Source organism: Vitis vinifera, chromosome 16 (assembly GCF_030704535.1).
Source record: "Vitis vinifera cultivar Pinot Noir 40024 chromosome 16, ASM3070453v1".
Taxonomy (NCBI): Eukaryota; Viridiplantae; Streptophyta; class Magnoliopsida; order Vitales; family Vitaceae; genus Vitis; species Vitis vinifera.
The window spans coordinates 25,047,668-25,061,341 of NC_081820.1; the positions used below are offsets into that span (position 1 = coordinate 25,047,668).

The window sequence follows — 13,674 nt, forward strand, 5'->3', positions numbered from 1 at the left end:
CATCACCTTCATATTCTCCCCGCCACCTTTTCTCTCTCATCATCACTCAGCATATATACCCATCTTCTATCACATTTCAAACCCATTCTTTCTCCTTGTTGTATGAGCTTTCCGAATCTGAAACTTTGTGTGAAAAGCTTGGCTCACTCGATGGAGCAATTCTTATATTAGTTGGAATGACAAGCAGCAAATCAGAAAATTTATTGACTATTGAGAAGGCTGATAAATATGGAGAAGCTGTGGAGTCCTTGAACAGCCATAGGCTTAGTAGAGATGTTAAAGCAACCGGGATCAGGTGGGATGACCTGTTGGTTGAACTCAGGGAGATGGCAACGAAGGTTTTTGTGAAGTTGGCTGTGACTTAGAGAGATATGTTGTCTGAGTTCAAATCTTCTCGTCTGAAGATATTTGATGCTCGAAGATTCCACGCGATAAAAGCTGGGAGAGCCACTATGAATCAGATGTTGGGAGTTCGGAAGAAGATCCCATCTGTTTCCAATAATGTCTCGTCACCGCCGCAACCACAATCATCTCCCAAAGAGAATGCAAGTGATGAGCGCTACCCACGTGAGTCCAGAAATTCTCGCAGGGGTGGCACCTCTACCGTAGTGGTGTTTTCACCATAAGGGATTTAGTGCAGCACCATTGGTTCCTAGTGGGTTCTATGGTTACCTTTTGGCATGCTACCGAGGAGTCACGTGTCATCTTCTCTCATTCCCCCTTCTCTGTTTTTGAAAATGAATTCCTTGAACTTCACTTTGTGAATAGTTTGATAAATTCTGATTTTCAAATAATTTCAAATCACCCAAGCTTTTCATCCCGAAAGCCTCTTTAGGTTCCAAGGTTCCATTTTTAATAAAATTTTGGTTGCCATTTTCCTCTTCGGCAAGCCTTTTCATTTTTTTTATATGTATACTTCTCTTGATTTTAAAATGTTTTGAAATAAGTGTGGATCCAATCCCGTAATTCCAAATAATAGATATTCATGAGATTAATTCATACAAAATAAAACAGGGCTTTGGTGGGGGCCCAACATATGAGATTTTATGATTGATGGATTGTTTGGTTGATTCGGTTGCCATACATGATTTATTCTGCTCTATGATATGCATGTGACTATTCCTTAATTGTGCACTAACCTCACTTCTTGATAGCGCATTGAAGATCGTTGCCCAGGTACACATCTGTTCTTATTCTCATTCTTTATACATGCTTTGCTTCTCATATTGTGCATGATCGATTTGAGTATTCATTGATTTTCTTGTTGACTGCCACGTCAGCTTCATTTTATTAGTAGAGACCCGACTTTAGGGACTTAGAGGGGTGCTACGGTCTTTACCGTACCTTCCCGATAAGTAACCTGACCCCCGAACTCGATCCGGTTTTTCGTAGATCGCTTTTTCCAAAATAAGGAGTCACACTTAGGGTTTTTCTTTCTTATTTTGTTTACCCTTTAAAAATAAAACAAAAATAAGTGGCGACTCCAAGTCATTTTCTAATAATCAATAAAAATCAATTTTTCAAAATAAAAATCGAGCTCGCCATCGAGTGGGAAACGCATTGAGCGAGTCGGAAATGCGGGGTCCACAGTGATATATTTTTTCTCACTAAGTAAATAGATTATAAATTAAGTAAGATATAATTAATAATTTAAATATTTTAACGAATCTTTTGATTTTTAAGAATAACTTGAAATTTAAAAGCCAAACTAATTAATTGCAAATTCAATCAAAACCTTATAGAATATTATATTCATAATCGAGTATTAAATGTGTACATATAATAAAAAAACTTGGTTTATTTACATGTTTAAAAAAAGTTAAAACTTTATTTTTTATTCATTTTAAATGAAATATTATTAGTAATAATTATTTTTAAATTACATTTATTTTTTTAATAATAAAAAAATTTACAAAGATGTTAATATCCTTATGTTTCTAACATAAATAAAAATAGTGTATTTCTTAATAAAAAAAATATAACTTATGATTTTATGATAATTTTACTATTTATGTTATAATAAAATCTATTCATTTTTAATTTATTTGTAATTACAAAGCTATTTTCATTTTTAATAAGATTTGAATTAAATTTAATTAACATTATATAAATTAAATTTACAATTTTTTTATAAAATCAAAACAAAAAAATTATTTTGAAAAACAACTTATCCAAACAAGTATTTTGTTTTTTAAAATTTATGAACATATTAATTCGGTTATGTTTCTAACATATATTGAAATAATGTATTTTTTCATAAAAATATATAACCTATGATTTTATTATAATATTACTATTTATTTTCTACCAAAAACTATTCATTTATTTATTTATTTGTAATTACAAAACTATTTTCATTTTTAATAAGATTTGAATTAAATTTTATTATTATTATATAAATTGAATTTATAATGTTTTTTTATAAAATTAAACAAAAAAATTATTTTTAAAAACAACTTATTTGAAACAAGTTTTTTGGTGTCTCCACAACTAGTTTGAAAACAAGCTCTTAAGTTCACCTTATCAATCAAAGCTTTCACTAACACAATACAATCTTCTCTTCCTATTTCTTGTTCATTTAAAACATTCAAAGGAATGAAGCAAGCATAAAGAGAATAGGGTTTTTACTAGAAAATTCAAAACTACTCTTATAATGAGAGACACCTAACCACAAAGATGATACAAACAATGCCAACAATATTAAATTATGATATAATATAAAATAAATTATGATAAATGTATAATTTTTTAATATTTAATTAATATATTAAAAACACTATAAAGAATATTATAGTGATCACTTTTATATTTTTTCTAATTAATTAAATAATAATTTTTTTTTTATGTTTGATGCATGTTATTTAACAAATTAAGAGTAAACTTGCTCTAGTGGTGCTTGTGATATTAGCGAGCGATCATGATATTTTAATAACTTATTAAAATTAAAAATAAAAATATCGATAATTATATATATATATATATATATATATATATATATTTTTGATTTTATTTAAGTTTTAAGTCCACCAGGTCATTTGCACAAGGAAGATGATTACATATAGTGTATTTGGGACGCGTGTACTATTCCCATCCTAGCGGTGAATGATATTTTGTTAATTGTGACTTGCAATCACCAGAGCAAGTAATATAATATTTTATCTCCTAAAGTATGAATACAATTTTGTAAGATGACCTATTTTCCTATGCAATTATTTTCTTGCTAGAAACAAACTACTTTTCGTAGTTTTCCCTTTGGAATTCACTTCAGAAAATAAAAATAATAATAATAAGAATTTACTTCACAAATCAGAAGATGTATGATGCCTTATTAGCATTAAGCAAATTCCTCCCTACATTTTGTTCCAATGCATCTTGCTTTCTTACTTTTAGGTTCTCCCTTTCGACTCCATTTGCCCTACTCCTCCCTGTTGAACAGACTCAATTTTCAGTTTCTTAAGATGACGTCTTTAGAATTGGAATGCAGTATCATGTTGACCCATAGGCTAGCTCGGATTTAGCCTAACCCAGCATGTTTGAGACCCAACATCAAGCCCAATTGGGTTGAGGAAGCAATTCTAGGCCCAACGCAAAGCTATTTGGGCCATAGCATGAGGAATTATGCCATGGCTAGTGGTGAATATCACTTTTAAAGAGAGGCACAAATGTGTCTCACCTTAATATAAACTAAGTGTACATGGTTACCACAATAAGCCTAACTAATTCTTGAGTACACTAATCCATGTTTTTCCCCTCTTACTTTCTCTAGATTGCTTACACATCATTGGATCATCAAACATCATTTTTCCAGATTTGGACCCGGTTTGTGAAAAACTGGTTGAAGTTGTAGCTCGACCAGTCCACCTTTTGCTTCTCCTTGCACTTGGATGATGGTTAAACATGGGAAAAATACAAGTTTGAATCACAAGTTCAAAATCAATTAAGCTAAATGTTCTATTAGCTAGGTTGTGTTCAGGGCATTGGGGCTCATTAGTGGAAGTTAAGATTCAAAACACCACTCTATAGTTCTTAATTGGTTGTTAAATGCTTTGATCGAATTTTTCCTAGTGTTTGATTTTTCTATAGCATTGAATATCATAGTCAGTATTAAATTGTGAGGGTGAATGGGTACATCAACTCAACTTGCCCACAATGTTTGATTTTTCTATAGCATTAACTATTATAGTTAGCATTGAAGTATGAGGGTGACTAGGTGCATCAACTTGTCCACAATGTTTATTTTTCTATATATAATGTTCTGTAGCTAGTCAAGCACGAGGAGCTATCTAATTACTAGACATACCCAAATGCTTATGAAAGGAGGAGGTTTTGCAAGTTGTTATCCTATTTAATAGGTGAAGGATTAGAATTACTGAAAATAATTGTCTTTAGTATGTGTGTATGTATTTTTTTATTATATTAAATACATGTTTTAGATATTGTTACTAAATATTGGATTAAAACAGGAATTTCCTAAGTAATTAAAATGACTTCTCTTGAACTTGAATTCCCTTCTTTCCCATTTTAGCAAAAAAAAAAAAAAAACTCCCTCTTATAGACGATAATTACTGCAAATTGTTAAATTGTTGGAAGATGCATGTTTTAGGGTTTTGCTTTGATATTTTGTTGCTACTAAATAGATTGAACCAATTTAATAGTCTTTTACGCTCTCCACCTAAGACAATATATGTTATTTAATGGGGATTTAGGGTGGAAATTTCATTTCAAAGCATGATGGAAGGTTTTTGTATTTTTTTTTTCAAAGAACTGACATAACTAAAGTTGATCTCAAAAGCAAATCCAGAAATTTATTAAAGTCAAATCTGAAATTTAAAGGAGGAAAAAAAATAACAAAGAAAAAAAAACTCATATTTGGTAAAAGTATATAATATAACCGTTACTTATGAATTTGTGAACCTCCAAGCTAGTTTAATAGGTTCTATCTTATCTATACACCTTTCTCCACCGATTATTAGGTATCAATCAATTCTGTTAGTAGCATGTTACCATCTCTACTTCAAGTCATATTTATGTCTGGACATCTATGGATAGACCTTCTACCAATGCAAAGCAAGTGGAGTAGCAAAATTTCTTAGTCATTGTATGACGAATCTTATCATCTTTTTTCAACTCTAATTATGACAATGAATGACATCTGACACTCAGTCTCTCACCCCCTTACGGAGCCAAACAAACCCTCACACCGGGGTCAGGGATCGACTTTGATACCATTTGTAACGACCCGCATCCAGCCATGTAGATATTGTCTGCTTTGGGCCTAAGGGGGCCCTCACGGCTTTAAAACGCGTCTACTTGGTTAAGAGAAGTCTCTACATATATAGTGTCAGGAACATTCTCTCCTATCTGATGTGGGACATCACAAACACCCCCCTCCCCCCCATGCAGACACAACGTCCTCGTTGTGTCTCATGGGATTGCGGGGCCAAACAGACAAACACCCTTTACGAGGTCAAACAAACCCCCACACCTGGGTCGGGGATCGACTCTGATACCATTTGTAATGACCCACACCCAACCATGTAGATATTGTCAGCTTTGGACCCAAAGGAGCCCTCACGGCTTTAAAACGCGTCTACTTGGTTAAGAGGAGCTTCTACATGGGTGTTTGTGATGTCCCACATCGGATAGGGGAGAATGTTCCTAGCGCTATATATGTAGAGGCTCCTTTTAACCAAGTAGATGCGTTTTAAAGCCGTGAGGGCCCCCTTGGGCCCAAAGCGGACAATATCTACATGGTTGGATGCGGGTCGTTACAAATGGTATCAGAGCCAATCCCTGACCCCGGTGTGAGGGTTTGTTTGGCTCCGTAAGGGGGTGTTTGTTTGTTTGGCCCAACAATCCCCTGAGACACAATGAGAACGTTGTGTCTACATGGGGGGGTATTTGTGATGTCTCACATCAAATAGGGGAGAAAGATCCTGACGTTATATATGTAGAGCCTCCTCTTAACCAAGTAGACGCGTTTTAAAGCCATGAGGGCCCCTTTGGGTCCAAAGCAGATAATATCTACATGGTTGGGTACGGGTCGTTACAAATGGTATCGAAGCTGATCCCCGACCCCGGTGTGGGGGTTTGTTTGGCTCCGTAAGGGGTGTTTGTTTGTTTAATCCCACAATCCCCTAAGACACAACGAGAACGTTATGTCTGCATGGGGGGGTATTTGTGATGTCCCACATCAAATAGGGGATAAAGATCCTGACGTTATATATGTAGAGCCTCCTCTTAACCAAGTAGACGCGTTTTAAAGCCATGAGGGCCCCTTTGGGTCCAAAGCGGACAATCTCTACATGATTGGGTATGGGTCGTTACAAATGGTATCGGAGCCGATCCCCGACCCCGGTGTGGGGGTTTGTTTGGCTCCGTAAGGGGTGTTTGTTTGTTTGACCCCACAATCCCCTGAGACACAACGAGAACGTTGTGTCTGCATAAGGGGGTGTTTATGATGTCCCACATTGGATAAAGGAGAAAGTTCCTGGCTCTATATATGTAGAAGCTCCTCTTAACCAAGTGACGCGTTTTAAAGCTGTAAGGGCTCTTTTGGGTCTAAAGCGGACAATATCTACATGGTTGGGTGCAGGTCGTTACAAATGGTATCAGAGTCGATCCCCGACCCCGTTGTGGGGGTTTGTTTAGCCTCGTAAGGAGTGTTTGTCTATTTGGCCCCGCAATCCCATGAGACACAACGAGGACGTTGTGTCTGCATTGGGAGGGGGGGGGGGGGGTGTTTGTGATGTCCCACATCGGATAGGGGAGAATGTTCCTGGCGCTATATATGTAGAGACTCCTCTTAACCAAGTAGACGCTTTTTAAAGCCGTGAGGGCCCCCTTGGGCCCAAAACGGACAATATCTACATGGTTGGGTGCAGGTTGTTACAACTATGGCCTTATCATATTTAGGGCATTGCACATTTATGAAGATGAAAGAAATGAAGTCTTCTAAATGTAAGGACCTACTTTTTTTTAGTGTCAAGAAAAATTAGAAAAGTTGTCTTGGTAGTTTTATTTGAAAAGTCATATTCAATAAATAAAGCATCAAAATCGACCAACATTTGTGTTGCTAAGAGGATTTTGAACTTGGGACAAAAGGCTCAAATGAGTAGCCACTAGAGCAAGGTGCCCCTTATTAGGAAATATGCACCAATATATATATAGGAATACTAAAGATTATTTTATTAAATTAATTAATTTTAATTATTTTATTTTTGCATTTGATATAATTTATTGCCAAAAATATAAAAACATAATTTTCTATCTATTTTATATAATCTATATATTTATTAAATATAAAAACTATAAATATTAAAAAAAATTATACATATTTTAGTATTAATTTGATATCATTGAATACATTTAAATTAAAATAAATCAAATTTTTAATATTAAATATATTTTAAAATTAAACATGCTATCATAATATTGATGTAAAATGATAGATATTGAAAGTTAATAATAAATGTACACTTACAATTGAAGTACCAATATACCCATAATTATTGATATTTTTATCTTTGTGTACAATGAATTACATAAATTATTGGAGTGTGATAGTTATAGGAGACCATTTTAAAATTTTGAATATTTATTTGCTCCTACAATTTTATGCTCATAATTAATTATAATAATAGACATATCATGGAAAGGTTTAAGCTCTCAAATTGTTACTTCTTTGTTAATTTTGTCTATTAAAATGCAACTTTTAATTTGAGAGACTAATTTAAAGTGTGAAGAGTGAGATTAGAGTCCTAATTAAATTTCAACGAGTAGAAATCTAAGAATGGAGAAACCAAAGCGTCTATTAATATGAAGAACCATACATGGAATGGTGCAATCCAATGTCCAAGAATGTTATTGAATTGTAACCTTTGGAGGAGGCCAAGGATACTTCTCTAACAAAAACTATATGTAATTACTTACAAAAGAAATGTTGTAATTGGCACTATTGATCCTTGAAAGCCCATATTACTACTGGCAACAAATTCATAAAAAAAATAGCTTACCTGAACATCTACAACCCCTTGTAGAATACTTGGAAAAAAAAAAAATAGAACTTAAAAGGAAATGGAGGATTTTCTTTGATAATTTTAAGGGCAAGCAAGAAGACTTTTCAAATTACATCTAAAATGATATTTTATTACTCGTACATAGCCTCACTTACAAGGAACCAAACTATTGTTTGAAGAAGAAACTTTATCTTATTACATAGACGGATCTCATAGAAACCTTACACATAAGACACAATCACACATTATTATTGGATCACAAAATAAGCAACTAGATGGTGTAGTACTACCTTTCCTTTAAGGTAATTGTACCCATGGAATTGGATTATGAAGTTGATGCCTCTACCATGAATTGCTCATGATTATCAATAGACCATAGAGTTGGCTTAGGAGGCATTTTCGAGAGTTCAACCTCTCCTTCAAGCATCTCCAATGCTTGGCTCATTGAAGGACGATCTATAGGCTTCATTTGTATACACCATAGTGCAACTATCACCATTTTCCTTACATACCTTTTTTCATCCTCAGTGGCATCTCCCATTTTCATGTCCTCTTCTTGATCATATCTATTATAAATCCATGATGTGAAATACATTTGACTTGAATGTTCTGCAAATGTGTTAACATTCTTCCTTTTCCCTACCATTTCCAATAACAACATTCCAAAACTATAAACATCAGCCTTAAATGATACACCTCCAATGTTTTTGTAGAACAATTTAGGAGCAATGTAGCCCAAGGTTCCTCTAGCAGCAGTGATGGATACAATACTATCATTTGTTGAATATAATTTGGCAAGACCAAAATTTGAAACTTTTGGTGTGAAGTCTTCATCAAGAAGAATGTTGTGTGGCTTGATATCAAAATGGAGAATTTGCATGTCACATCCCTGATGTAAGTATTCAATCCCACGTCCCACTCCAAGTGCAATCTTGTATAATCTTTCCCAAATCAAGGGAATGTTGTTTCCTTGGTCAAGAAAAACAAACTTATCAAGAGACCCATTCGGCATGAAGTCATATACAAGAGCCCATTTTGATCTCTGTATACAAAATCCAACAAGTCTCACAACATTAACATGATGAATCCTTCCGATTGTAGCAACTTCATTGATGAAATCTTGCCCATTAGCTTTTGACATAACTAACATTTTTACAGCTACAATGCGACCACTTTGGAGTTTTCCTTTGTACACAGAGTCAAAACCTCCTTGACCTAATTTATTCTTAAAATTATGAGTCATCTTTTTTAGCTCCGAATATGAGTATTTGATTCGCTGAAGATTTTTATGGCTATGTAGAAATTCTTCAATACCATCATCCAATGATAAGTGTCTTCGTCGAAACTTGTAGATTAAATAGACAAGCAAACACAAAATACCAGGTATGGCCCTCCCGATGATGATCATGCCTATAAATCACATGTTAAAAATATTCGAAAAAAAAAACATTAGAGGAAGGTGTATCATCATCTACATTCAATTATCAAATCCAAATAAGATTGTTTAAAAAGTCATTTCACCCATATAATTGCTTATTGGTTGACTCAATAGAAAGATGTTTTTAGATTTCCATTCAATGTACGAAATGAAAGAGAAATTTTGTTTAGTTGCTTAAAATTGGGAAATGGAATTGGATGCCCAATTTTCAATTTGGTTGTACTCTAAATAAATTTAAAATTCAATATATAACAAATCTAGAAAAATATATAATTTCATTTGAAATGAAAATTCTGAATTTCATAAAAATGGAATTCCAATTTATATTTGTATAACCAAATGTAGAATAATAAAACTAGGCACCTTTATACAATCTTCATTGAAAAAACTTCTAAAAGACTAAGGCAAAATGAGCTCTAAAAAAAACATAGTATCCTTTGCAGCAATCTATTTATTGATATTTGAAAGACTTACCTATGTATCTTATTACCCAACCTGCAAAAATAAGATTAAAAAAATGATTAAATTAAAAAACAAAAGATTTGCATATATTACATATTAAAGATGAGCAATAGACCAGTATAAGAGAGTTATTTTTATTATATTTATGGATTGAAAAGCAAAAGAGATGGATATACAAGAAAAATTATTACTATTATTATAGCTATTTAAAAATCATCTATACTATTATCAAGTGCGCATATAAATTATGTGTATTATTAATTATCAAGTTGACAGGGAGATTTTCTCCTTTCATCTAAACATTTATTATACTAACAGTTAATGATAAAAATAAAGTAGTAGTTTACTTGGATTATCATCAATAAATAAAATAAATTATTCAATCACTACATAAATGAGAATCTCAATTATATATATATATATAGCACATGGGATTAAATATGTAATTGAACATAACAAGTCTTTAATATTATTATTATCCAATTTATGAAAATCATATGATAATAGAAACTCTAGAAGCCTTACCAAGGTAAAGTGCAGTTTCATAGTGGTAGCAGTAGTTGTATCTTTCTCTCACACCTGCATGATGAAATCAAGCAATTAAATTATGTTAGTGGTAAAAGTTGAAGATTAATCTTATGCATTTTGTCTCCACATCCTGCATGTTGACCAATTAGATAATGATAATTTATCTCGAAAAAGGAAGAAAATAAAATGGAGAACCACAATGGTAATCATCAACTAACTAAACCGCATAATTTCACCCACTTGGCTCTCCTTTTTTTTTTTTTTTTTTTAACTAAAAAGTGATTAATCCTCTGTCTTTTTGGAAAAAAATGTCATGACAACAATTCTACTTTTAATGGCATGCTTTATTCAAATTCAATTTTACACTATCAAAGCAATGCTTCATTCAAACAATTGTTAAGTAGGCCTTACCGTTGCTTGAAAAGGTGCTTCGATCTGTTAATTAATAAACAAAAAAAACACAAATTAAATTTAACATGAAAAAGATATAGGACAATAAAAGATAAATTTATCAAGAAATAAAACATAAAAGATAAAAACTTGACTCCCGGAGTCTCACCCCTTAAAGATTCCAAATATTCAGAGAACCAATACCCAAAAGAGTATCCTGCAATATTAAGCCAATTAAGCAAGTAACATTAGTTGCCAAATTGAAGAGCCTTTTTGTAGGAAGCAAAACAATTAAATAAAATAAAATAAAAAACATTTTTCATAATCATACATTTTACAGTATTTTTGGTCCAATCTAGATCGCAGTATGGCCCTTTCATATGGCATTCGCTTTTGCAACGGAAGAGCAAGAATGAAATATCGAGCCCCTGAAGAAGTATTTCTTGCAAATCTGACATTGAAAGATTGCCGGGCTTCAAGAATTGAGTAATAATAGTCCTGCTAATGGTGCATGAATACTTAATATCATTCACCAGTAGGGAGTCTCCTCCGCCGACTAGTGCATAAACATATGCTTGTGAGGAAGATGAAGTCACATTGCTTCTGTTGCAAGGAGTGATAGGAATATAGTTGCCATCACTTATTGGCTGCTCGCAGTTCATCAAAACCGTGGTATTGGTCGCTTCATGCGGATTCAAAAAATATGCTCTCTTATCCGAACGGAATATTTCTCTTGTCAAGGAATACAGAGGAGCGGAGAAACAGTTGCCCTTTTCCACCCCTGGATCCACTACCCGAATGGTGTAGTTATCGTAGTTGATATCGGCAACATAGTATTTCCCATGCTCCAGGTTTACCATAGTACGATTGTTTTCGCAGACCAATTCATAGTCAGGATCACCACACCCAGACGGATCACCTTTCAATCGGAAAGGGTTGCTAATTTTTTGAATATCTCCACAAGAAGAAGGCCTGCATGTCTGGTTTCCATTAGCAGCACAAATTGCAAGCAAGAAAGTGTGGAAGACTGTTAATGCCACAACTTTTGTTTCTCTGAGCATCATGACATTTGAGAGAGATACTGAGTTGGAATTCTTCTGCTTTTATGTTGAATTTAAGAGAAAGGAGACCTATTGACCGTCATAATCAAGTGCTTTGATTTTTCTGTATGTGAATAACTGCACATTGAAGTAACGGATGGCCACCCCTTGTTCATGATAAGGTTCACTCTACTGCTTTGCAAGTTGCATTTTGACACCTTCAAGCATTGCCTGTTCAACAGGGAAAGACCTCTAAATATGTCCACATAATGAAAACCAAGAATCACTATATTTGATATAGTAATATTTGAAGTTAATTTCAAAAAGTAAAAAATAAAAAGGATCTTATAGCTGAATTAGCAACTTTCCTCGAAGCTTAAACGGACCATAATGTATACCAAATTAACTTTATATAAATATATGAATAATGAATTATGCATTGTATCATGTTAAGTTACCACTTCTCTAAAAATTTGAACCTTCTATAAGTTTTAGATACACAATATATACCAAGTTAGATAAAATTTTCTTTATAGAAATGACTTCGCATTTGATATTAATCATAATTATTAGAATAATCTTTTGTAGTTTTTTATTATTTGTATTTTAAGTTGTATTTCTCATCAAATTCCTACATCATATCTAAATTTGATTTTTTTGAAAACATGCAAAAAGAAATTAAGCAAGACAGTACGTTTAGATTGAAATTATAATAAATGAAATATTATTAAACTTTAGAGTAGGTAGTATGCTTAGGTAAAAATGTTTTTATATTTTTTTGTTGGTCTTGACCATTATGACATTTGAGAGAGATACTAATTTGGAATTCTTCCATTTTAATTTATGATGAATTTAAGAGAAATGAGTTGCAATTATTCAGCCAACTGGCTGAACCACCTTTTGGTCCCCATTTTGGTGCAATTTGAAATAAGGGTAAAGCATACCAACCTTTGGTTCATGATCAGATTCACTGAATTCCTTTGCAAGTCATGTCTGACAACTTCAATCATTAAAGACTTTTGGCTGAGAACAACAAGAGACCTCTAAATATGTCGACATAATGAAAATTAAAGATAGTGATGTATAACCAAAATTAATTAGAAGTTTTAATCAATGTCATCCAACAATCTTTAGTTATTACAGGTTTGTTATTTGAAAATTCAAAATCTTGACTCTAAATGTGTGGATACAAGTGAAGATGGCAAGTAGGAATTAATGGAGTTTCCAGATCTTCTATCAATTGAAAAGTTCAAATCTTGATTCTAAATGCATGAATAAAAAAGACTAGGTGATGGCAAAGTTATTATCTTCCTAGATCCTCTATCCATTGAGAAGTAAAAATCAATTACATATCATATAGAAAATTATATGTACAAATTAAATGGAATACTTAAATTTGAAAGAGAGAAGATAACCATATACATGTGTGTATAGACAGGGTGAAAGGACATTCTTACAGAGCGAAAATCTATTAGTAAAAGAGCATAAATAATTGACTGAAAATGTAACACCACAGTAATCCTCCTTCCTAGAATTCTTCTCTATAAATTTTCAGGCTAATCTCCTCTCAATATTTGTATCGCCCTTTCCACTTTCTTTCCTATCCCTGAGATTTCTGTTCTTGGCAAAAGTCACAACTTCCTTCCATAAAAATGGATCGATCTCTCTCTTTATTTTTGTTCTCGTTTCTGACCGAGATGAGAGGGGGCCGAGGTGAGTGCCCGACATCAAATCGTTGTGGCGACCAGGGTCCACTCATCCAGTTCCCTTTCCGTCTAAAAGGCCAGCCACACCACTG

General features: G+C 33.2%; 2 protein-coding genes across 3 annotated transcripts; both read right to left on the reverse strand.

Moving 5' to 3' along the window:
• Positions 1-8,127: 8,127 nt before the first annotated feature.
• LOC100250243 (rust resistance kinase Lr10-like) lies at positions 8,128-11,270 on the reverse strand. Of its 2 annotated transcripts, XM_010664523.3 has the most exons (6): positions 11,168-11,270; positions 11,006-11,053; positions 10,858-10,881; positions 10,444-10,497; positions 9,931-9,951; positions 8,128-9,428 (listed from the first exon to the last, which is right to left on the reverse strand). In XM_010664523.3, the coding sequence occupies exon 6, from the start codon at positions 9,424-9,426 to the stop codon at positions 8,344-8,346; it is 1,083 nt and encodes a 360-aa protein (XP_010662825.1). In that variant the 5' UTR covers positions 9,427-9,428; positions 9,931-9,951; positions 10,444-10,497; positions 10,858-10,881; positions 11,006-11,053; positions 11,168-11,270; the 3' UTR covers positions 8,128-8,343. The 2 variants fall into 2 exon arrangements, with proteins under 2 accessions (XP_010662825.1, XP_059599444.1); XM_059743461.1 differs by having other exon boundaries at positions 8,128-9,951.
• Positions 11,060-11,900, reverse strand: LOC104882236 (uncharacterized). Its single transcript, XM_010664537.2, has one exon. It carries the CDS (start codon positions 11,898-11,900, stop codon positions 11,085-11,087), a length of 816 nt encoding a protein of 271 aa, XP_010662839.2. The 3' UTR covers positions 11,060-11,084.
• Between the last annotated feature and the right edge of the window lie 1,774 nt (positions 11,901-13,674).